General features: G+C 46.1%; 2 protein-coding genes across 3 annotated transcripts; both read right to left on the reverse strand.

Moving 5' to 3' along the window:
- Nucleotides 1-1512: 1512 nt before the first annotated feature.
- Nucleotides 1513-14347, reverse strand: PPP1R2 (protein phosphatase 1 regulatory inhibitor subunit 2). Of its 2 annotated transcripts, XM_058031064.1 has the most exons (7): nt 14167-14347; nt 9424-9531; nt 8922-8999; nt 8500-8603; nt 7141-7320; nt 4213-4263; nt 2872-2960 (listed from the first exon to the last, which is right to left on the reverse strand). In XM_058031064.1, the coding sequence occupies exons 1-6, from the start codon at nt 14310-14312 to the stop codon at nt 4259-4261; spliced, it is 621 nt and encodes a 206-aa protein (XP_057887047.1). In that variant the 5' UTR covers nt 14313-14347; the 3' UTR covers nt 2872-2960; nt 4213-4258. The 2 variants fall into 2 exon arrangements, with proteins under 2 accessions (XP_057887046.1, XP_057887047.1); XM_058031063.1 differs by lacking the exon at nt 4213-4263 and having other exon boundaries at nt 1513-2960.
- A 1863-nt stretch (nt 14348-16210) lies between these two features.
- APOD (apolipoprotein D) lies at nt 16211-21884 on the reverse strand. Its single transcript, XM_058031257.1, has 5 exons — nt 21768-21884; nt 20719-20872; nt 20357-20478; nt 18562-18650; nt 16211-17382 (listed from the first exon to the last, which is right to left on the reverse strand). The coding sequence occupies exons 2-5, from the start codon at nt 20839-20841 to the stop codon at nt 17147-17149; spliced, it is 570 nt and encodes a 189-aa protein (XP_057887240.1). The 5' UTR covers nt 20842-20872; nt 21768-21884; the 3' UTR covers nt 16211-17146.
- Nucleotides 21885-22384: the final 500 nt, after the last annotated feature.

The raw sequence follows: 22384 nt of genomic DNA on the forward strand, positions 1-22384 counted from the left end.
GAAGATGTGCAGGCAAGCTAAGTCCTCATCAAATGCAAAAAGAGAAAACACATTTCTTCTCTTGTCCCCATTCAGCAGGGAACTCTAGCTGGTATTTCTCAAGCAGAGGGAAATCAGACATCCCTTTGTAAAAAACGCTACATGGAGTTTCTGGAGCTACTGCAAAGTAAAACTTACCCGATTTAGCTTTTAAAATGCATCAAAGTGTAAGCACAGAAAATTAAGTAAACCAGCCTTTCAGTTAGAAGCAGTGTCAAGGACATTGGGTTGCACTTCTGCTGAGGAAGATAAAGAAGCACCGTGAACAGAATTTCTGTGAGCACTGAGGAAAATGCAGAGAATAAAGCCTTTAAAAAACCCCAAACTAAATCAAGTTTCAAAATAGCATCAGACTTGGAATTTAGGTGCTTAGTGGCACAGAAAAAGGGAGATCACCCAAGCAGCTCAAAATCACCTGATTGATGAAGGGACTATACATTATGTGGTTCATTTAAAACCATCTTCATGCATTTTTGTACTTCCCTGAAAACTACATACTAATTTCATTTAGGATTTTGGAAGCCATTACAGGAAAGGTCTTTATTGGAAGTAAGCAAAGTGTTTGTTAAACAAAATGCTTTCTAGACCTTGTAAGGTACAAAGAAGCCCTGGTGAGCACCAAATGGCCTTGGACACAACAAAGTGGGGGCTTAAGGAGGGCAGGGCATTAGCTTGGGTAAGAGCTACCTTAACTGCAGGTGTGAAGTACCCGTGGGTACTCAGCACAAAGCACAAGTGATCTGCTCCACAGCTCCCAGAGCACACTGCTGTCCCCAGAGCACGCTGCTGTCACCAGAGCACGCTGCTGTCCCCAGAGCACGCTGCTCACCGTGTCCGTGCTCAGTCTGACAGCCCCCCGGCTTTGCTGAGCACTGCGGCGCTCTCAGCAGGATTTCAGTGCCCAGCTGGGGCAGGCCAGGCCAGCAGCTGCTCAGCCTGAAACACAGCTCAGTGCACACACATCAACACTCTGAACACTGCAAGCTGGTTTATAAAAGGTACAAACCTAAAGTTTTGAAATCCTATTCTTAGGAGCCAAATTGAAAGCTTCAGTAAGTGACTTGACGAGTCAGAAGTATCTAAATCCTTACCCTTTGCCCCTGTTTACTCTATACAAGTGACCACATTTGATACAAGAAGAAATAGCACTCTGCATGTTGAAAAAGCAGCATCACCACACTGGCCAGAATCAAGAGTTCAACTCTTTCTTGTGAAAAGACCTATTAATCTCAATTCAAGAAGTTAAAAGATTAACTAACCCAAATCTGACTACCCTGTCACCTACTAAGGAGAGGAGATTGTTGGGAAAGGCACACTACAAAACACAGTTAGCACAATTCACAGGTATCTTTGGCAGTGAATCCAGTCTAATGAATCATTCCTGTAAAAATCTTTCAAAGGACAGCATCCTATTGCCTTATTAACTCTCAATTTCTCTGGGACTGCAGGAAATCTCACACTTGAGAATGCATGTAACTGTAAAATAACTTTCATTCCTTTATTCAAACTTCACATATACAGTGGAGAAAAAGACATTTTAAAATAGATCCATATAATTATATGGATTTTTGCAACATATCAAATTCAGATCAAAATTAAGATATACACTGTATTTCATAACCAAGCTAAAGCTTAAGTGTGTACTTTGTTTGTGTAATAAAACCCAGGAACTACTCTGAATACTGGAACATTCACCAGTCAAATTCCACCCAGTGGGAAGTTTTTACAGCAATTTGGAGGCGCAGTATCCCTCTTTACAGCTATACAACCACACTGTAAACAAGTATTTGAATTAGGCAGTTTCCCTTCTAGCTTCCAAAAAGCCTTCATTTTACAAAAGCAGTTGCTGTAAGTTGCAGTGGACACAGGAAGATTTAGACGAGTGGTTTTCAGTATGGAAGTTGCCAACCCCAAAAGAGTAGATCAACAGCAGTTATCTTTAATAAAGAACAGCCAGAGCCTAAGCTCAGCACATCTTCAGTCCTGATGTGTATTTCCTCGTGGCTGGGTGTTTTTCCTCAGGTGCTAACAGCACAAACACTGTTCATGCAACTGGAAAGAACCAAACGTTTGAAACAAGAGCCAGAAGAGTAACAGTGGATGTGATTTTAAGAGAAAAGCTGGAGGGAACTTGCACGTTCTCACAATAAGCCAGAGAGAGCTCCACAAAACAACCAGTCCTGATGGAAGAGGTTATGACAGTTAAATGCAAAGTTCAAGTTAGCCATTTCCAGTGTACAAACACTCCCTCCACTAGATGTTAGTACTGCTTTAGTCAGAAACTAACGACCGATGGCAAACACCGCTCTTAAGAAATAACACAGCTCTTGTTCTAAAGACTGGGAAAGCGCAGGCAAAAAACGTACTGAAATCTAGATTAACAGGTCAACACTTTACCAAAAAAAAGTTGTAGGACTTGAATAATCCCTTTTTAAACTGCTTAACATATCTGATAAATAGCTTACATGTCAATCTGATATACGCTGTACCGTTTGGCTCTTGAATCCCAAAACTTTCCATATGAGACACCGCATCTAGAACACTCTCAAATAAATAGTGTAAAACCAAAGATAGTGAGTGTTTCAAAGCAAGAGTAACAGTACATCACGCGAGATAATCAGCGCTATACATACAGGGAATGCCACTCTGGTTGAACAAATTATGAAGCAGTATTCTCCATGAAATACTAGGCACAAGAATAAATCAATTAGACAGTGTTTTCTGCCTAATGGACAAGTCTAAAATTAACATTCTTGGCAATACAACATTGTAACTGATATGCTTCTTAACATTTAAGAGCCTTAATTGCAAAAATCATGAAGCGATGTTTATATTTGTGTTTTTGACAAGCAGTTACAGTTCTGGACAGATTTCTTCTATGCTGTGTGCTCCACTTTCCAGCTGGTCACGAGTAACATGTGCTGCATAAGAAAGATTACAAAAAATAGATAATTCTTCACACCCATTGAATGTTTTCACAACACACACAAATATCCTCCTGAAATCATCTTTATCTTTGCAGAAGTAATGTTTGCCAACCCATCTTAGCAATGTATAAGCTTTTGGTTGGAGCAGTTTTCTGACGCTCACGCCCTAAAAAGAGGGCCAACACCACTGCTGAGCACACCAAGCACCGAGTGCTCATCCCCCTGGAACTGGGAGGATTTAACTCAGGTGTTTAGAACTAACACATGAGGTTCCTGAAATACCAGCAAACATAGTACTTCCCAGGTCAAATTCAGCTCCAGATGAGGCACTTGAAATAAAAAACCCCCAAGTTTATACAGTTGGGTGCTTTCAGGAAGTTAACTCATGCTTTTGAGCAAAAGCACTGCAATAAATCAGAAGAAACTTCTCCTCAGTGCTGATCAAAGAAGACCTCATCAAAATGATAATATTCTTTTTAAAAAGCCATTTAGGCTTGGGCATGAGTTAGATTTGGTAACATGCTGTTTAACAAGCAAACAGCACAGTTAAGCAGCAGAGCTGCTTGCTGTGTGCTCCCAGCCTTCTCACTCAATTCATCTTTAGGGTGACACTTGTCCTGGTTAAGAAAACACAACATATTCTGTATCTACCAAAGGCCAAAGGGCACACCCAGTCAGTGACAGCTCAGCTGCTGGGTGCCATCTGAGCAGGGTTAGCAGAGCAATGCAGCTAAATGAACCAGAGAAAGAGAACAATAGTCTTAATGCTTGTCAATTGAACTGCTATAGACAACACCCTCTGCTTGATACTTTTGTGTAGCAGAAGACAGGTATGCACTGAAATCATCATCCTTACATTTACCTACATCAGGAATATTTCATTCAGTGATTTCCAAGAGAATTTCTAAAGGGAATTTTATGGAGAGAAACAAAGGCCACTTCTGCTGGCAAGGTCTATTTATGTTACTCATAGAGTCATAAATAGCAAGTAGCCAGATAAGGTGAAATGCTGAAGCAAGCAAATGCAGAATCATAGACTGGTCTGGGTTAGAAGGAGCCTTATGGGACATCCAATCTCCCTGCCATATGCAGTCTATTACAACTTATACTTTGTTTCCCACAAAGGAGCTTGGCTGCTGGAATCCATACACAGGGCAACTTGAGGCAAGAAATGAATGATCCATCCATTAAAAACACTTGGTAGCCACAACGGAGACAGGAGCAAAAATATACAAAGAGTTCTCACCATCACTGACTGGACTGGCCATCTTCATTTCAATCAGCAAGAAATCTCAGTCTGTAACCAAGAAGTGCAACTTTTATTAGTGGACCTGGTGGTATCTGACAGGAGCCTCCTTACACCTGTCCTAAGTCTTTAGCCCATTCTTTGAAAGCAGAGCGTAGAGACTGGAAGTGTACTGTTAGTTTTACTCAAATACAAACCAGACAGAATTAGAGGGTAGAAGGAAACATCAGATAAGAGAAGCACAGAATCTGTAAGGGATCTTCATGGATAGAAAAAATTCCAAGTGAGAAGAGATTCTCAAATTGGCTGAAAAAAAACCCAGGAGCCAGTGGAACCCCAGAGTCACAACAGACCACTAAGAAATGCCTCTTATGTCACATCTTTACCTGCAACAATCAGTACTACAGAAGTCATGTTACTCCATGGGAATAAAAGGACACTGCATGGCAGCTCTCACTCACATAGACTGACTGGCATAACAGCTGAGTGGCAGCCACATCATCTCACAATCTCCACAACTTCCCAAGAACTCAAGTCAAATGGAAGAATTTATAAAAATATAGCTAAAATATAACATGCAGAAAACCCAGGACATTTCAGTGCTTTTAGTCAGTTTAACAGAAGGATGCCAAAATGAGCCATTGCAAAAATCAACTCCTGTATCATCCAGTACAAGAGTAAGGAAACCCTCCCTTTTCTGCTCTAGACAAAGGCACTTTAAAATACAATCTCAAGTAAAAGAGCTCTTTGAAAGTTATCCAGGTGAATAATCTTTCCATATACTGTTCTCAGGAACATGAATAGTAATAAGATTTTGATTTCCTTCTGCAAAGGAAACAGTCTAATTTTTAAATACTCAAGTGCTTAATGTAGCCAAAAGCACAGCATGATCAAAAGTACAGTGACCAAGAACCCCAAGCAGCAAGTGTTAAATCCAACTATTTGAGAAACCTTCTGTAGATCCAATTAACATTTATTAATAAGGAGATTCTTCTGTGCCCTCAGAATACAGATGAGAGCAATAAATAACGTAATCTCAAAAAAGTTGTTTTAGTAAAACTTTGACATTAACACGGCTGTGTGCTGAACATTTCTCATGTCAATGTAGGAATTTCTTAAAATGTGGGCAGTGACAGAAGACTGGTTTATTAACATTTTTGTTCATATCCCATCATCCTTTGCCCAACTCTGTCTCATAATCCATCTGAGGGCATTCAATTCACCACCTGCTACAAAAGTAAGATCAGTACTTAACCTCAGAAGAACTGATCAAGTTCAGGGATTAAAGGCTGTGATAGCTGATATAGAGATTAGGAGATAACAAAACATGAAGGTTTAAGCAGAATGATAGAAAAGTGAAGAACTGAGAACTACATCAGCTTAATGGAAAGCATTTCTACATGCTATGGTGTGGAGGTGAACCAGTTAGTTAAGAGGTTGCTACACTGGCAGACAGTTACATTTATGGAATCTCTTAGCCATGAGCAGTCTAAAAATTGATAATTACCAGTTGTGGCTCTGAAGCTGGTTATGAGGAAGGTGGAATGGACTTCAACAATAGAGATGGAAAAATGCTGCAAAGGTGTGCCTTCTTTCCAGCGGCGAATGCAGCTGGGGAGCGGAGTTGCCTCTGTTTTACAGCAGAGTGCAGAGTGATGGCAGCTTCAGGCCATGCAGAAGGCTCATACGGGTGGCTGCTGCAGCCCTCCTTTCCCCTGGAGAGTGAAGTTCTAGTAAATAGCCATTATAAGGCCTGTGTTCTTTTACTGGATAGTCAGTCCAGTAATGGGTCTGAGACACATAGCTACTGACCCTTTCAGAGCAATTGGGAAGGAATTAGTCCTCCTGTAGTAAATAACAGGATGAAAAGGTGCAATCCACAGAACTTAAACACGCAACTTTGCAAATCTCCTTTTTATTGCGTGCGATTTGAATGAATTTTAGATGAGTTCCTAGTTCACATGGTTGTGAAAAGCAGAGGTGAACCAAGTTAAACCCATGCAGCATCTTCCCAAGTCTGCAGACAGGCTAATATCTCACAGCTTTGCCAACCACAGATGAACAAGGCTTACAGACTTCACTGCCACCAGTCTCATGAGCAACAGATGTGTGGTTTGTTTATGCCAAAAATTTATTCAAAGTGCCATTACATAATAAAGAGGTGGGGAGTGACCTGTAATTATTCACCAGAATATCACCACAAAAGTCTAAGACTTTTCACCCTGAGAGAAGTTTAAAGATGAAAGAGAAGGTGTCAGTCTCTACAGCTTTATGAGTTTCCTATGAAGAGACATGAAACAGGTTTCAGCAACAGTTCCCACTTAAACATCCCAGACCTTCTTCCAGTAGCTGCACTAAAAGCAAAGTTGAGAGTGTTATCCCATACTAGAGCAATGAGCATTTCTGCTCAAGGACAAGTCTGGATTGAAAACCTAACAGCAGTTTTACATTACAGTGTTTTTCCTCAGGAAGATAAATACAGTCCTCTCAACAGGGAGGAAACACTGATGGTAATCTCCCATTGCTGGCCACAGGATGGACTGGGAGAAGAACAGGAAATGACCCACAACAAAAAGCCAGGCTCTACCATGTGGTCATTACAGTGTTCAGTACAAGACAGCTCCTCATTTAAAAAGGATGCTGGCAACTTCACTACCCAAAGTCAGCTGCATTGGGAAAATGGTAAGAAGCAGAAATGTTTGTTTCCTCTTATGCCACAACAAACAAAAGCCTACCTGTTGCTTATCAACACTGAGTTTTTGTTCCATGCTACAAATCTCCCTATCACAACAGAGTGCAACCTTACTCATGGAGGGTTACATACACACTGTACTCCTTCCAGTCATCTCACACCTGAGTATATTCATTTCCAACAGCTCAAAGGGCCACCAGGACTTACAGGTGCTTTTTAACTAACCAGTGCCTCACCATGTTCAGTAGCTTCTGTGTTCATTGTTTCTACATCTGCAGCATCACGCATCTCTTCATCCTCATCATCTTCCTCTTCTTCACCATGTAGTTCTTTTGCAATGAGCTGCCTTGCCAGTTTGATGTTTCTTCCTTCATTGTAGTGCATTTTTCTCTTCATTTCAAACTGTTTCTTTTTCTCTGTGGGCAAACAAATGGAAATAGTTGTTCCTTCTCTTTAAAAAAAATTAACATATCTTCTTCAAAGATGAATTTACTGAATAAAAATTGTCTTCAAGCAGTGGAGTGTTCTTTTAAAATGAGTCTGACTTACAAAAAGGATAGTAACTGGAATCTCAGAAGCACTTTTCTAAGAACCTGTTTGCAACTAAGAGCAAGTCTGAACCACGAGAAGCATCTGATAGAAGTACACAAAACTCTAAAGTTTCACAAGCCTTGTTTCTAAGTAAACTCAAAACTCTAAAGTTTCACAAGCCTTGTTTCTAAGTAAACTCAAGGACAAATTGAGACATGCTGCTGGGATAGAAGATGAACTTTTGCAGATGTGTGGCTTGACTCCTGGCTAGCCACCAAAGGTCAGTCATGAGAGATATATTTACCACATGTAGAAGAAAATATTTTCCACTTTCCCCATGGCTTGAAGCCAGCTCGGCTCCATATATTAAACATCAGCATATCTAGCAGTAATGCATTATAATTCAAGTAAATTTTGCTTACTGCCAGCCCCAACGCTTTGCTCTTTTCCTTCCTTTAGTATAGCAAGGTTTCACACTCAAAGTTAAGGCCAGGAAATTTGAGAAGCACCAGCTAGATAATACAAGCCTGAAATCTTAGAAGTATTGTTGTTTCACGGTTCCCTGAAAATATTGTAGGTCCAAGTTAGCATGAAACAATACCTCTGTTAAAGATGCTATTTGCTTTGGAATAACTGTAGACTTCCTATTGCATCCAGCTGCTTTGAACACAACAGAAATATCATCTGTACATTTGCAAGCAATTAGCAACATTTTATTTGTAGTCGTACTCATTGAATTACATCTACCTGAAATATGTTCAATTTAGGAACTATTCCTTCAGCCCCAAACCAGAATTTCTTACTTGAGGTGTCTTAGCAGGAATTCCCATACCTTAAGCTGGTATACAGGGAGGCAACCAACAACAGCAAATTCCTGTTTATATGTAGATCCCAAACCAAACATTCCAACTAGAGACAAGAAGCTATTTGTTCAAAAACTATTGTGATCAAATCACAACATTTTTCTGATAGTACTTCTTCTTTGCAAATATTTCTTACAGAAAACCTGAAACTATTTGTAGGAAAAGAGTCTAAACAAAAGAAAGAAAACAGCTTATGCCTACCCCGTTCTTCAGGTGTTAATTCTTCATCCTCATCCTCCTCCTCACTGCTTTCTTCTTGCCTTGCTATAATCTTGGGTCCTCTACCTTCAGCTGCAGCTGCCAGTCTACATAAATCATGCAATACAAAATGCTGAAACAGCAAGTTTTTCACTATTTAAAATACATGACATTTCAGAATATTCATACAAACAGCTTTATTCATTATTTTTGCCATATTTTTATGTAGTAACAATGTGCAAGAGGTTTGAGTTACCAGTAGCACTATCACTGAAATCACTGAAACACTGAAAACCACTTAATTTGACAATAGCAAAAATGCAGCTTCTAGAAAAATGAGCAACAGCTTTCCATAAAGAAAATCTACCCCAGGAAAGAGCACATTATCTTCACATCCAGTCAGTTTTTATTATTACAATACTTACTTTTTACTCAACACATCTGCTCTTAAGGGCTCACATTCTGAATCACTCACTGGATCCTCATCATCTTCTCCTGTCATGCTTGGAGGGCAAACAAAAGCAGCCTCTTTTAGTAATTTGCTCAACTTTCTAGCTTGCTCAAGAAAACAGTCAAAACCTTACAACACTTAATTAAAAGACTCCTTTAATGCTTTAAAAGCTTTCCAAATCAACTTTAAATACTGATATGATATTATATTCTAGTACTGAAAAAAAAAATCAATAGAAGTCAGACTTATTTATTCCATTCAAAGGCTAAAGCCTGCTAGAACAAACCTTCTAAACTTTGTCCTTCATACTTTGTCCTTTCAGACTGTTCTCCTTATTTAGAAGCTTTGTAGATCAGAGTATGTTGCAAACACCCAGCTGGCCTGCACAGTAATACTGCATCTCCCATAAAGCAGATTTTGCTCTAAACCCACAGTTCCAGCTGGCAGCACACAGACCCACACTTTAACCAGCATACCTGTGGTAAGGAGTACTTGGCTCATCAATCTTCATCAAGCCATAATCTTTGCCTGCAGGGTGGTACGTAGCTATGATGTTCATTTCATCCCACTTCTGGGATTTTTTACTGAAATAAGAAAAGAAAATTGAATTTTCATATATTCTAAGACAATTAGTTCTGCTTTACCAGAGAAGGAATTTTTAAAACGCTGTCTGATCTCTACTACATACTAAGCACAAAAAATATTGTTATGACACACAGACATGTTCAAAGTGTGACTATTAAATAGTGCTCTGTACATACTTAAGTCAAACAAATTATCAGTGCAACTTAATTTCCCTAACAAGTCACAATAGCTAAACAAACTCAATTATCTATAAACATATTCTTATTCATATAATTCAGAGACTCCTGGTCTTGTTTAATGACCATCTTGTGAACTGTTTGATTTTACAGTAACTTGTAAAAACAGAATTCTTCTCCCTATTACAACCCACAAGACTTCAGCAGAACCCAATACCTTTCAGTTCACCTCTGCTGAAGAAACTGGAATGATTATTAGCAAAACTGTTACATAAACAAAAGCAACAAATCCCCTCCTGCAGTGAAATAAGTAGCATAGAACAGGCTGGTTATTAATACTGCTTTTGTCATCCTAAATTGGAATAATAAGTCAAGTGATTCACTGCTATAATTATGCCGAGGGAGTTTCACATTTTATACAGACAGGCACCAGTGATGTTACATTATCTAGAATTTTCTTAGTCAACCAGAAAATTTACCATTTTATGTATATTTGAAGAAACTAAATCTCACCCACACTGACTGCTCACTGACAAAATATATAAGCCACAAGAAAAGCAATTGCCTTGTGGCCAGAGAAAGAGCCATCTCTCCACTGACATAAAGCCACAAAAAATGTTTAATCAACACAAACCACCATGTTCCACATTTTCTCTAAAAAGGTTATTGCAAACTTCATATAAGGTGGTCTTTCCCTTAGATTAAGCCAATTTCTGAAATTTCATTTCAGAATAATACAAAAATTTGACTAATTAATATATTCTTGTTGTGAATTATTAGTTAAGGAAACATTACAGGACTTTGTGGGTTTTGTGGGTGTTTTTGTTTGGTTTGGGGTGGTTGTTGTTTGGGTTTTTGCTGGGGTGAGAGGGGGCAGTTGGCTGGAAGACTTCCACTTTAGTGCTCTTGTTCAAACACAGACCACTCCAATAACAGATCTGAAAGATATATTCAGTCTCAATAACACAAGTGCTCTTAGGCAGAATAATACCTGTAAAACAAACTTGACAAAGCAAGATTCCAAGCACAAACTACATTCTCCATTTACAGTGTTATCACTGCATAATACAATGTGGAGGGAAAAACTAAAGAGAAAAAAAACAGATGTGGGGGTTGATGCTGAATCCTACACGCCACAGGCTTACACTCCAGAAATTAATACAAACTGAATGATCTTAATCCCCGCAGCACACAGCAGCCAGTGCCAAGGTCTCATGTTTGAGGCTTCAGGACCATTGAATGGTTTTGTGCAAACACAAGGACTGCAGCATAAGCGGCCAACACGTGAGTCAGCCGCGGCTCTGGCGGGGCGGGGAGTCATGAGCTTGGTGATGACAAAGCAGGAGCGCCGCTCCCGGAACGCCACTCATCCAAAACTCTCTGGTTAGGAGTCGAAAAATCCCCAGCTTACCCAGTTTAACACAGCCTAAAGCTCCTCCATGACCCACACAAGATGCTCCCTGTGGTGCACAGTGAGGAATTTTACCAGCCAGAGCACTGAGACAATGGCACATGGGTACACAGCGGCTGTAAAGAGACAGAGCTGAGCTGACAAGGAAACTCAACAGATGGAGACATTCCCTTCTCATGCCTTGGGTTCACTTGCCCAGAGCACATCAAGGATTATAGCCCAGGCTCCCAACTCCACCTAATAATAATACTGGCAACCTTGGAACAATCCCTTTGGCATGCACTGTGCTGGAAATCAGACAGCCCACACTGAGCAAGTCAGTGAGTCATAAATAAAAGACTGAACAAGTTTTTAGTGGCTTAGTTTTTCACACTTATTTTTTTAAACTCAGATCCCAACACTAAAAGCCTTGGCTGTGCAACACCTCCCAAAGCACAACCTGAAGTTCACCTTGGGGGGAAAAAAAGCCATTAGTGGCAAAGAGACAAACATATCATTTCACCCCTACTTGTAAAAAGCCCTCACAGGAGAAACACTAAGTGCTCTGAAAACCCACACCTCCCTTGTTTGTTTCCAATTTTGCATGCTTAGGCATGTCTGCACAGCACAACACTAATGACATGGCTTAGGACCATCACAGCAAAATGCACCCTGACACCCCTTCAGACACAGAAATAGGAAATCTAATCTTCCTTAGGAAAATGAGATTTGAAAAATCTCATAAGTGCTCATTTGTATGTTCTCACATCTTTAAAAATATACAATAACTTCATCTGACATCACACCGGGACAGGCAAGAGGTTGCAGCAGCAGTAACAGCCAAGGAACACCTCTCCCAGCTCCCTTGTTCCTGCCATAGCAGCCTCACCTCTTCCAACACAGCTGCTTGTGCACACATACACTTCCCTAATTCCTTTGTAAAATATCACATCTGCTTGCCCACAGGCTCCTACAGGGTCTGAAGGCAGAAAATACTGTAAAATCCTGTACCCCAGTGTCTATGGCAAGAGCACATCTGCCATTAAACCATGATCTCAGCTCTTGGGATGCAGTTCCAGTGATGTCCCACTTTCTCAAGCTTCATTCTTGCGTCACACTTTCATTAGGGAAATTTTCCAAACAATGTTACCATCACTAACAGCAGCACAAGGTCAGTAATGATGCAAGTACATGAGAGCTCTGAACATCGTGCTGTAAAAGATGATAGCTGACACAATGAGCTCTTTCATCTACAGATATTTTTAAAGCTCTTCAGACCTCAATTTCAATATTAGAAATAAGCAGAAGAATTAAGAAAACAGATACCCGAATTTATTAACTAATCTTCAATCTCAAAGGAAAATCACAACTGTACTACTTATCATTCTTCTAAAATCAAAATTATTTAGCTGAAATCAGAAACAACACTGATATATTGAGACATTGCCAACCAAAAATAATACCTGCACAGAAACCAGCTTTATAAACCCTGTGCTGATCTTTCCAGGAAATTTTCTAATGCAGCCTGCCAGGTTTAGCCAATATCTTTCAACTTGCAAGGCAATTTCAGAATTAATCTGACTTTACTGGCTCATGTTGGTAAACAGGAAATAGAAGCTGTACTCTAGCCCAATGCTTCCCAAGAAATTACTGTGTGCAATAACCAATACACCATACACTCATCAGTTCATACTCATTTCTACTCATTTTTCAGGACAGTACAAAAGAAACTGCAGAAAATTAAACACAGGCTACCAACAGCCAATTGTAATTTATGTCTGGTGTGGTGCTACACACATCAAGCTACAGATCAGAACTAAAGAAAAGGAAAAGAAAAAATCACATTTGTGTAACATATTGCTACTTACCTGTTTCAACAACATAATCTCATTCATTCAGTTGAAATTTTTCTCTGGAAAGCAGGAGCAGCTAACACAAGCAACACTGCACCTTCTGCAGCTAACACAAGCAACACTGGAACCCAAAAGCTCTTCTTACTTACCTTGCCGACTTTGGACTACGTTCATGACTTAACTAGGCAAAGATGAAAGGAGTACTACCATAATAATAATAAACTGACCAGCATGACCATTTTATTTTATAATTACTTCTTTCCTTGCTATACTGAATAAGGTGCCGAAAAATGAAAACTGTTCAAAGCAAATTTGTAAACACTGAGTTCAGGTCAAACCTTGCTCGTCTTAACTTGATGGGGAATCAGAGCAACGGCAGGTAGCACATGCTGGGTGCATCAGGAAAAGTGCAGGATTCTTAACCAGCAAGGACAGCTGAAGACCACTTCTGGCATACCTGGACTAACTAGGCATGTTACAATTAAAGCAAGCTTTCATGTCATTCAAATAACAAACCACAAGGCTGTGCACATTCTCAAGTGTAAGATTTTTACGGATGGCTCCTGCCCAGCCGAGAATACATCTTGATGATGTTTCAGCCCAGGAGAGGTCCCCTCTCCAGAGACATGCTTTTGATTACAAGAAATGAGCTGCCTATGAGAAGGCTGCGAATAAATCAAGCGTATTTCCCAAACTGTGAACTATCCTCGCAGCATCGGTAAAACCCTTTGTGAGCGGCCACACTCAGCAGGTGACATCCGCTCCTCGGCAGGAGCCACGGCGACAAGCGAGCAGGGCTCCCCGCCTCCGCTCAGGTGCGCACCCGGCACCCCGGGCTCCCAGCGGAGCTCCGGCCCGGGGGAGCTGCCGCTGCCGGATCGAGGCATCCCCGGGCTCCCAGCGGAGCTCCGGCCCGGGGGAGCTGCCGCTGCCGGATCGAGGCATCCCCGGGCTCCCAGCGGAGCTCCGGCCCGAGGGAGCTGCCGCCGCCGGACCCGCACCGCGGAGCGGAGCCGAGCTCCGGGCCCGCCGCCGCTCGGGGGGCACGGCACGGACCCCCGCCCCGCCCGCGCAGCATCCCCCGGGCAGGGGCGCAGCGGCAGCCCCGGCTGGAGACGCCGCCCGGCTGTTCCCGCTCCGCGGGCCCCCCGGAGTAGCGGGACGGCCGGAGGAGGCCCTGCGGGGACCCGCCGCCCACCACCACCGGGGCCTCACCCTTGCTCGTCCTCCTCGCAGGCCTGACTAGGCTGTCGCGCCCCCACGGCCGCTCCCGACGTAGCCTTGCTGCCGCTCTTCTTCAGGATGCCCTTGATGGGCCCCCGCCGCGTCGCCGAGGCGTCCGGTACCGACGGCTCCTCCATGGCCGCGCCGCCCGCCCGGTTCCGCCGCCGCCGCCGCCACCGCCCCGGCCGGGCCCGCCCCGCGCCAGCGCCTCAGCCCGCGCGCCTGCGCCCCCTGGCGGCCGGCGGACCGACAGCGCCCCCTGCTGCCGTGAGGCGGCGCGACCGCGAGGGGGCGCTCTGCGTGCGCGGGGAGCGCGGGCATGGACGCGGGGATAGAGGGACACACGGACACAGGGACAGACGGACACGGAGATCGAGGGACACACGGACAGAGGGACACACGGACACGGGGATAGAGGGACACACGGACACGGACAGAGGGACACACGGACACGGACAGAGGGAGACACGGACACTGGGATAGAGGGACGCACGGACACGGAGACACAGGCACAGAGATACAGGGACACACAGACACAGAATCACGGAATTGGTCAGGTCAGAAGGGGTCACATTGCACAGGATTGTGCCCAGATTGCTCTTAAATACGTCCAGTGACAGAGACCTCACAGCCTCTCTGGGCAATCTGTCCTAGTGCTCCATTACCTGCACAGTAAAAAAGTTCTTCCTCATATTCAGGTGAAATTTCCTGTGCATCACTTGCTGCCTATTGCCTCTCATCCTAGTGGCTGGTACTACTGAGAAGAGCCTGGCTCCATCTTCTTGGCATCTCCCGTTCAGATCCACACCCCCTTTGATGAGGACACACGGACACAGAGGTCTGGCGTGCGCACAGTCCGGTGTGTGCTGCCCTGGAGGTGTCGGCAATCCATGGAGATCTTGGGGCTGGTGCCTGCTTGGCACTCCCACCCACACCCGAGGGTCTGGCACGCACAGGGTGTCCCACGTGTGCTGTTGTGCTGGGGACACGAGCTGGCAGTGGCAGGGCAGGCTGCAGCTGGGCTGTGGTGTCCCCGAGCTCTCTGTGCTGCCATGCAGAGGTGCCCCCAGCACACTGTGTTTGCCAGGGCAGCCCAGGTTTGTCACGGTGTCTGTGGCACAGCAAAGGAGCCAGTGTGGTCTCCAGAGGGCCCAGGCATGGCAGGGGTTTGTCTGTGAGTGAAACATTCCCATTTCTCAGCCACACTGGAGATCCCAGTTCCCAGCCAGATCCAGTGCTGGGCAATGCTTGCCCTGCCCATGGGGCTGCAGGTTCCCTCCCCAGGGCTCACAGCCACTGTGCCATGGGCTTGCATCACACACAACGGGGCTACAGCAGCACCATCCATGTGAGAAGGAAAATAGGAACCTGACGAAGCAGTGATGAAATTATTCCACCCAGAATCTGACATACTTGGGAACAATGGGGCAGTTGTTTGTATCCTGGCACGTCCATCATCCTTATAGCCTGAAAAATTGGGTGGAGTGTTTAATTCTGTGTCACAGGAACTGTGGCATTAGGATTTGGAAGTTTAAAGCAATAATGACTTCAACATGGCAGTTGTTTCTGGTCCCTCCCATCCTGGCCTCCTCTGACTGGTAAAGATTAGTGACATACTGGCTTCCTGCTCAGCTCCTGTAGCTCCCCCAGGGCAAGAAAGTGCTCTGCAGCACACCTACACCACCAGGGTCCCACCAAAATAAGTGTAGAATGCTTCCTGCAGATTTACAGCATTCTACATCCATGTCATAATTTCTTCATGTCAGTAAAAGCAGCAGGAGATGGAGGTCACTGTCAGCCAAAGGCACAACACAATTTTGCTGACAGGACTCAGGCAATGAGGAGTGCCCATACATCCAACCCCAGAGAGCTGGAGAACAAACCATTTCCTTTCAGCACTGGCTGTCTTGCTCACTGCAGCCCTGCTGTGGTGATGCTGCAGCCCCACAGGAGGAGGAGGCCCCACACACTGAGCCCCCCAGCCTGCTGGCAAACGCTGAGCGGCTGGGAGGGTACAAAAGGCCTGAAGCAGGTATTTTTATTTCATTTTTAATGAGTTGCATGAGTGCTATCCAAGCAGAGCTGTCGTGGTGCCTGCTGAGCACCTGCCAGGGCAGATGCAGCACCAGTAGGCACTGGCACGTGCAGCAGCAGTGCAGGATGGCAGCACAGCCTGCTGTCTCCTGCTGTTCAGGGAAAAGCCTCTGGAAGACAGAACAAGGGAGCAGCCCCATCTCTTTATGCCTGCTTACAAGTACAGTCAGAGCCAGCCCCTTGGGAGGGCAGGACCAGCCTCATTAGAGGCAAGAGGAGGACACATAGACATTGGGGATGGAGTGATGCTGAATCTCTAGACATTTTTAGATTTAAAATACAAAGGGCAAGATCTGATTTCTGGCAAGGAGGTCTGCTGACTTAGCAGCAATGCATGCCTACTGCCCTGCATTGGAAAACTTTCAAGACCCCCAGCCTCGGTTCCCAGGCTGCAGGACTGACCCACCATGTCTGGATGTTGCTATGCTACAGCAGTGCCCACAGTGTAGCTCAGACACTGTAGATTCATGGCAGGCCCAGAAGCATCAAGACAAAATTTGGAAATGAACATGGGGCTGTGTGATGAAGGATTTTTCCCCAGACTAATACTTGCACATCACAGCTCACACCCTTTCCCATCCCCGTACTGGAGGACTCACAGCAGCAGCAGAGTTTCAGGTCTGCACTGCAGGGTTTCTTTCTTCCACCCATTAGCACTGACTCAGTTATGCTACAAAAGTCAGAGAAAGACAAAAAGAGGGGGAAGAGCAATACAGGGAATGGCAGCAAGGAGTACATCTGGGCTGGCACACTACTGTTAGCAAAGAGGAAACTAATGTTATTAAAATTCTCAGGTACACAGAGAAATTCTAATGGATAATAAAGCCAGCAACAAAGTTTATCTCTGGTCTGGTGCTGTGTCACTGCATGCCAGGAGTTACATCTCAGCAGGGCAGTTGGCCTGGTCAGTGGGGATCATTTTATCGGTGTCGATCTTGTAGGACTGGAGAACTCCCTTCAGGTTCTCCACGGTTTCTGGGTGCATGTCAGGAGCTCTTGACAGAATCCAGGCGTAGTCCATGTGGAAGAGCCAGAGGATGTTGGTGCAGGAGTAAACCAGGGAGTAATTTTCATAGTCAGTGGAGATGACCCAGTAAGGGGCAGCAGGCATGACTAGGAGAGAGGAGGGCACCGTGATTGCCGTGTGTAACCAGCTCTGGGCAGCTCTGCTGCACCCCAGCCACAGCTCCTGGGACTGCTCCCGCTTTGGCTGCTGCACACTTGTGGTCAGTACAGGCAGCTATAATTTATAAAAGCCTACCAGGACTCCTTGTTCTGCCCAGAGGAACTTGGGAAAGACACAAAGCCCTGACTGTGAAGGTCTTTCTGGAAAGCTAACACTATGACCTGAACAGCTCTCCTGGGCTGAAGAAAGCCAGCCCAGCCTCACCAGTGTGGGGGTGCTGGCTGCCAGGAAGGAGCTGTAGTGCTGGGAGCTGACACTGGTGACAGGAGGAGCACAGACCACCACCCACTGCCATGGGGAGCCCTGCCTTGGGAGCCAGCAGAGCCCAGAGCTGCTCTCTGGGGCTCACACCCAGTGAAGGTGGCTGGGGCTGCACCTGCTGCAGGTGAAAGGGCTGTGGTGGTGCTGTAGCCAGGCAGAATCCAGTCTGGCTGTGCTCATGGAACAATGACTGCCTTTGCAACTACCCTCCTCCACCCATCTCTCCAAATAACCCCTCTGCAAAAGGGAGCTATGAAACTGCCAAAGAAAAGGTGTCAGGGAGCAGAATAAAACGGGATCCAAGGGGACACTGTAGCTCACTTTCCAGCGTTGCTGCAGACAGAGGAAAGCGCTGGGCAATGTGGCACAGCACCTCAGCAGGCCCCTGTGGAGCGTTAGAGTGACAAGGGAAGGAACAAGCTAACAAAACCATATTATTAATGGTTATTAAAAGCCACTTGTACGTAGAGGCAGCGTGGGCAAGTAGCTGTACCATAGTGTGCAGAGAAACACTATTCTTGGCTCCTGCAGCACTGTGGGGCTGCCTCCCCCACCTCCCTGTCCCCATCTGTGGAATGACCTGGAGGGACAGCAAGGCTGCTGATCTCTCTTGCTCTGAGACCTGGTGAAGAGTTCTCCACCAGGGAGGGGGCTGTTGCTGTAAATGGCATATCAGTGCCACCAAACCACTGTCTGCTGGCCACAAAGTCTATTTTAGCCCTTTGCTGCTGTGCTGAAGCCACACGGGGAGCTCCACCCCTCCCTGGTGCCACAGGACAATGGCCAGGGCACAGCCGTGCCCTGGTCACCACCGGGAGCCCTCCCAGCACACCAGTTTCACTTACACCAGTTAAAGCGCACGCCCAGCTTGGCCGGCTGCTTCACATCCATGTGCATGAGCTCTCCTTCAGCTTCATTGATTCTGCCATTGGCACTGAGGGGACAAATAAAGTCAGGAAAATGGGAGATCCCTTTTTTTTCACTTCCACTAAATCATCCCTCCTGACACAACTGCCTGCCAAGAGGAGGCTGAAATAGGTACTGGTAAACCCCAGCAGCCCTGAGGATGTTTTCAGCAGCACTCAGGGCACAGCAGGTCCTGGGTCAGGCACAGCTGGGTAGATGATCACTCAGATTAAACCACCCCAGCATCCCTGGCAGCTGGATATCCTTTAGTTCCAGGGTGAAAATGACAGAGGGGAAGGAGAGCAAGACTGCTCTGCACTGGGTGGGAGGAATGCAGCATGGGAGGATCCCATCCATGATCTTGGACGAGCCAGGGAGCAGCTTAGCTCCCTGTAGTTGTGGAAAGCACGTGTTCACTTCTGTTTAATCACCTGTGCTTTTTTTCCAGGTCACTGCACATTCCTCCTCAGGCAAATTACCTGTACCTGCATGGTGAGCCAGGGTTTCGTTGGCTGCTCATTCAGAGCACTGCCCTGCTGGCAGCAAGCCCTAAGACTGGAGCTGCCCATCTCATAACAGCATTTTTGCACCGATGCCTCAAGACCTGCATGCTGCCTATCAGGCAGGAAAGTTTCACACTTCTCTGTAAAACAGGAACAGCCAAGGAGGCAGAAGTGAATGCTGCCAGCAGCAGAGGTCAAGGGGCTAATGCTGGAGCCATGCATATCCAAAATATCCCTGATATTTCAGAGTCCTGAGCTGCTGCAGCAGTGGCAGCAATGACTGGATGGATTTCACACAGATTAATGCAGGCACAAATGAATGTCCAGCTGTTTGCCAGGCACAGCCCGAGCAGTGGAGCTGCCGAGACACTGCTGGGCACTCTGTGAACAGCTCTGCCCCGGACACAAGGGATGTGTTCCTGTGCTGCTGCTATTGTGAGTCAGAACAAAGTGCCCATGCCATGCCAGGAGCACAGGGGACAGCGCTGCACTTGCTTCCTCCCATCCATTCAGCCCCTCACAGCACCAGCCCACAACAGCACAGGCTGGTGATGGGAACAGATTCATTAACACCTGCATCTGTCCGTATAAAAATCCAGGAGGACTCAAGATAATTGCAAACTATCCTAATTCCCTAAAAAAAGGGGAAAAAATTCACTTCACCACTGATTTAAACTGACAATGATTTCCAATCCCCTTGCACAGCAGTTACTACTTGTGCAAGGTAAATACTCCAGAAACAAATATTTAAGTAAAAACCACTCATGTTCTTCACGTTCCCTGCCCCTTTTCCTTTACTTTTTACTCTGGAGCAGAGAGGAGCACAAGGCACAGGCACTTCTGATCATGCAGGGCCACAAGGTGGTAGCTGCCATCCCATAACCAGCCCCATAATTCCCCCAGAGCAGGACCCAGGGCATCCAGCTTCTCAGCCATCTCTGGGGCTGACAAGCTTGTCAGAGGGGAGATCCAGGCTATTTTATGCTGAGGTCACCATGTACATTTGATCTATTTTTTTGTCACTCACCTTGACAATGAGACAGAGACCTGATGATCCTCAGGTCACCAGCAGGAATCAGAGCCCCATATCTCTCAGAAGACCTACTGCAACCACAGGCTGCCTCCCCCAGAACCTTCAGCCCCAGCCACAGGCAAATTAGAGAAAAATGAACACCGAGGACAGCAAGTGCCACTGCCACAGTGAGGACATGGCCCAAACACAAACACTTACAGCATCTCCTTGTTGATCACCTTGAACTTCCCGTTCTCCTTCAATGAGTAATTTGCCTGGATGCAGCTTCCTTTCTCAAAAGTTGAGGGCAGCTTCTCTATCTCGTACCATTTCCCCAGATACTGACAGGAGAAAGTTTAAAGAGATGTTTTTAACATGAGTGAGCTGAAGCAGAGCAGCCTGTTTTTGTCAGCACAGTTTTTCCCCTCAGTGACTGGGGGTGAGCAGAGCTGCAGACCCACACTGGCACAAGGTGTGACCGGAGCTGCCACCACCCCTGCACCCAGGCAGCTGCTGTCAGCCCCATGCCCACTTAGCTTAACTAGCTACACCCAGTGAGATTTTTAGAAAACTTTTCACACCTTGTTGATATCGAAGTCTTCTTGAACAGATGGATCTGGGCACGGTCCCATGTGAAACATCTGGCCTTTGCCAACGCTGAAGAGGCTGAGCAGGACCGAGAGCCGCACTGCCGTGCCCAGCATGGCTGCACTGGGATGCAGGTGGGAAATGCACCTGGACAGAGGGAAAACAGCTGAGCTGGGGCCTCCCTGGAGCAGAGCTTTGTATGAAATGCAGCACAAAGGATAGGACATGCAGCAGGGCCCCTCAGGGATGCAGCAAGGAGGAAGGAATCATTAGAAGAGTGCCAAAGAAACCCCAAGCCCAAAACAGCCTTAAGCCCTGCCTGTGCTCAGGCTGTGCCCAGCAGCTCCAGGAAAAGCCAGGCAATGACTGGTGAGAACACACCTACTTATCACCCACATCTGAGACCTAGCAAGGTGCAGGGGTAATAAACATCAAAGAACCCACAGGAGCATCATTGTTTGTCCAAAACTGAGGCAAGGGGAAATGCAGTATGTTTGCTTTAAAATGGTGGAGCACAAGGGACATACTCCAGAGCCAGCAGAGAGCTGGGGCTCTGGGACATGGATATGAGCACTGTACACCTGCATGGCAGGAGGGACATCACCCGGTAAGCCATGGCTGCCTGACACTGCAACAGGGTGGGAGAGCTGCCTCTGGAGGAGTCTTTGTATGCCAGGATATACACAGCACTGCAAGGTGGGGAAGTTGGTACAGATTCAAATCGGCACCAAATACAACAGGAACAGACCCCCAAAAGCACGGGGTGAGGAGGGAAAGGACAGGTTTTCCTGCAGAGCAGAAGCTGTGCTGCTTGTACCCAAACAATTGCTGGAGCCAGGATGCTGCCCAAATGCTTTGGGCTCTGCCTGGAGCAGGATGGCATGCACAGACCCTGCAGCACTCGGCTGCTCTGCTTCCCTGGCTGGAAACTCCTGCACAGGAGCAGCAGCAACATTTTCCCCAGGTTCAGAAGAAAAGCCCAGTCTGTCTCCAGCTGCAGACACAGACCGTTCCCAATTTGAATCTCCCAATTCAGACATACCTTGGTGGGCGAGGCGCAGTGATGCTCCGCAGAGGACCAGGGCAGCAAGGAACAGCTCTGTGGTGAGCTCCCTGCTTCTCTTTATAAGTGTGCTGGGATCATCATTATTCAGCTCTGGCACAAGCCACTCCCTGGTCCTCGACGTGTTTAGGTTTTTGGCAGGCCAGTCAGCTGCCTGGGATCTGCAGCTGGTACGAAGCTGGAGATGGGCTGCAACTTGGCTGCTCACCCAGGCAAACAAAGGCACCCCACGTGTCTGGGTACTGCCTGCAGCTGCAGAGCTCTCTGCCTTGCAGCCACTCACTAAAGCTCAGGCCTAGGTGCAAGTGGCAGGGGAAGGAGAGAAATGCCACAGCCTTTGAGAGGGGCTGGGGACAGCAGCAGCTCCCAGCCAGTGCCCTCTGGTCCAGCAGCAGCCATGGCCACGCTCCAAGGGGGGACATGCAGCCTCCTCTGCCTCCTACTTGAGCCCCGGAGATCCTCCAAGCCACTGCAACGTCCTTGTCCCCATCACAGTCCCTTGCTCTGAGTACATGAGGAGCATGAAGCAGTAGGATGCATCACAGGTTTGTCTGAGGAGCTGTAAGACCTTTCAGCAGTTTTCTTCTAGACTTTTA

Source organism: Melospiza georgiana, chromosome 10 (genome assembly GCF_028018845.1).
Source record: "Melospiza georgiana isolate bMelGeo1 chromosome 10, bMelGeo1.pri, whole genome shotgun sequence".
In the NCBI taxonomy this organism is placed as follows: domain Eukaryota; kingdom Metazoa; phylum Chordata; class Aves; order Passeriformes; family Passerellidae; genus Melospiza; species Melospiza georgiana.

Coding starts and splice junctions, on each gene's coding strand:
- PPP1R2 (XM_058031063.1), bottom strand. CDS start 14,312: ATGGAGGAGCCGTCGGTACCGGACGCCTCGGCGACGCGGCGGGGGCCC. Junction 8,604..8,921: donor GCAGATGTGTTGAGTAAAAA/GTAAGTATTGTA, acceptor TGATTTATGTAG/ACTGGCAGCTGCAGCTGAAG. Junction 7,321..8,499: donor ATTAACACCTGAAGAACGGG/GTAGGCATAAGC, acceptor GTTTGCCCACAG/AGAAAAAGAAACAGTTTGAA.
- APOD (XM_058031257.1), bottom strand. CDS start 20,841: ATGCTGGGCACGGCAGTGCGGCTCTCGGTCCTGCTCAGCCTCTTCAGC. Junction 20,479..20,718: donor AAGACTTCGATATCAACAAG/GTGTGAAAAGTT, acceptor TTCTCCTGTCAG/TATCTGGGGAAATGGTACGA. Junction 17,383..18,561: donor GGGCGTGCGCTTTAACTGGT/GTAAGTGAAACT, acceptor CCTCTCTCCTAG/TCATGCCTGCTGCCCCTTAC.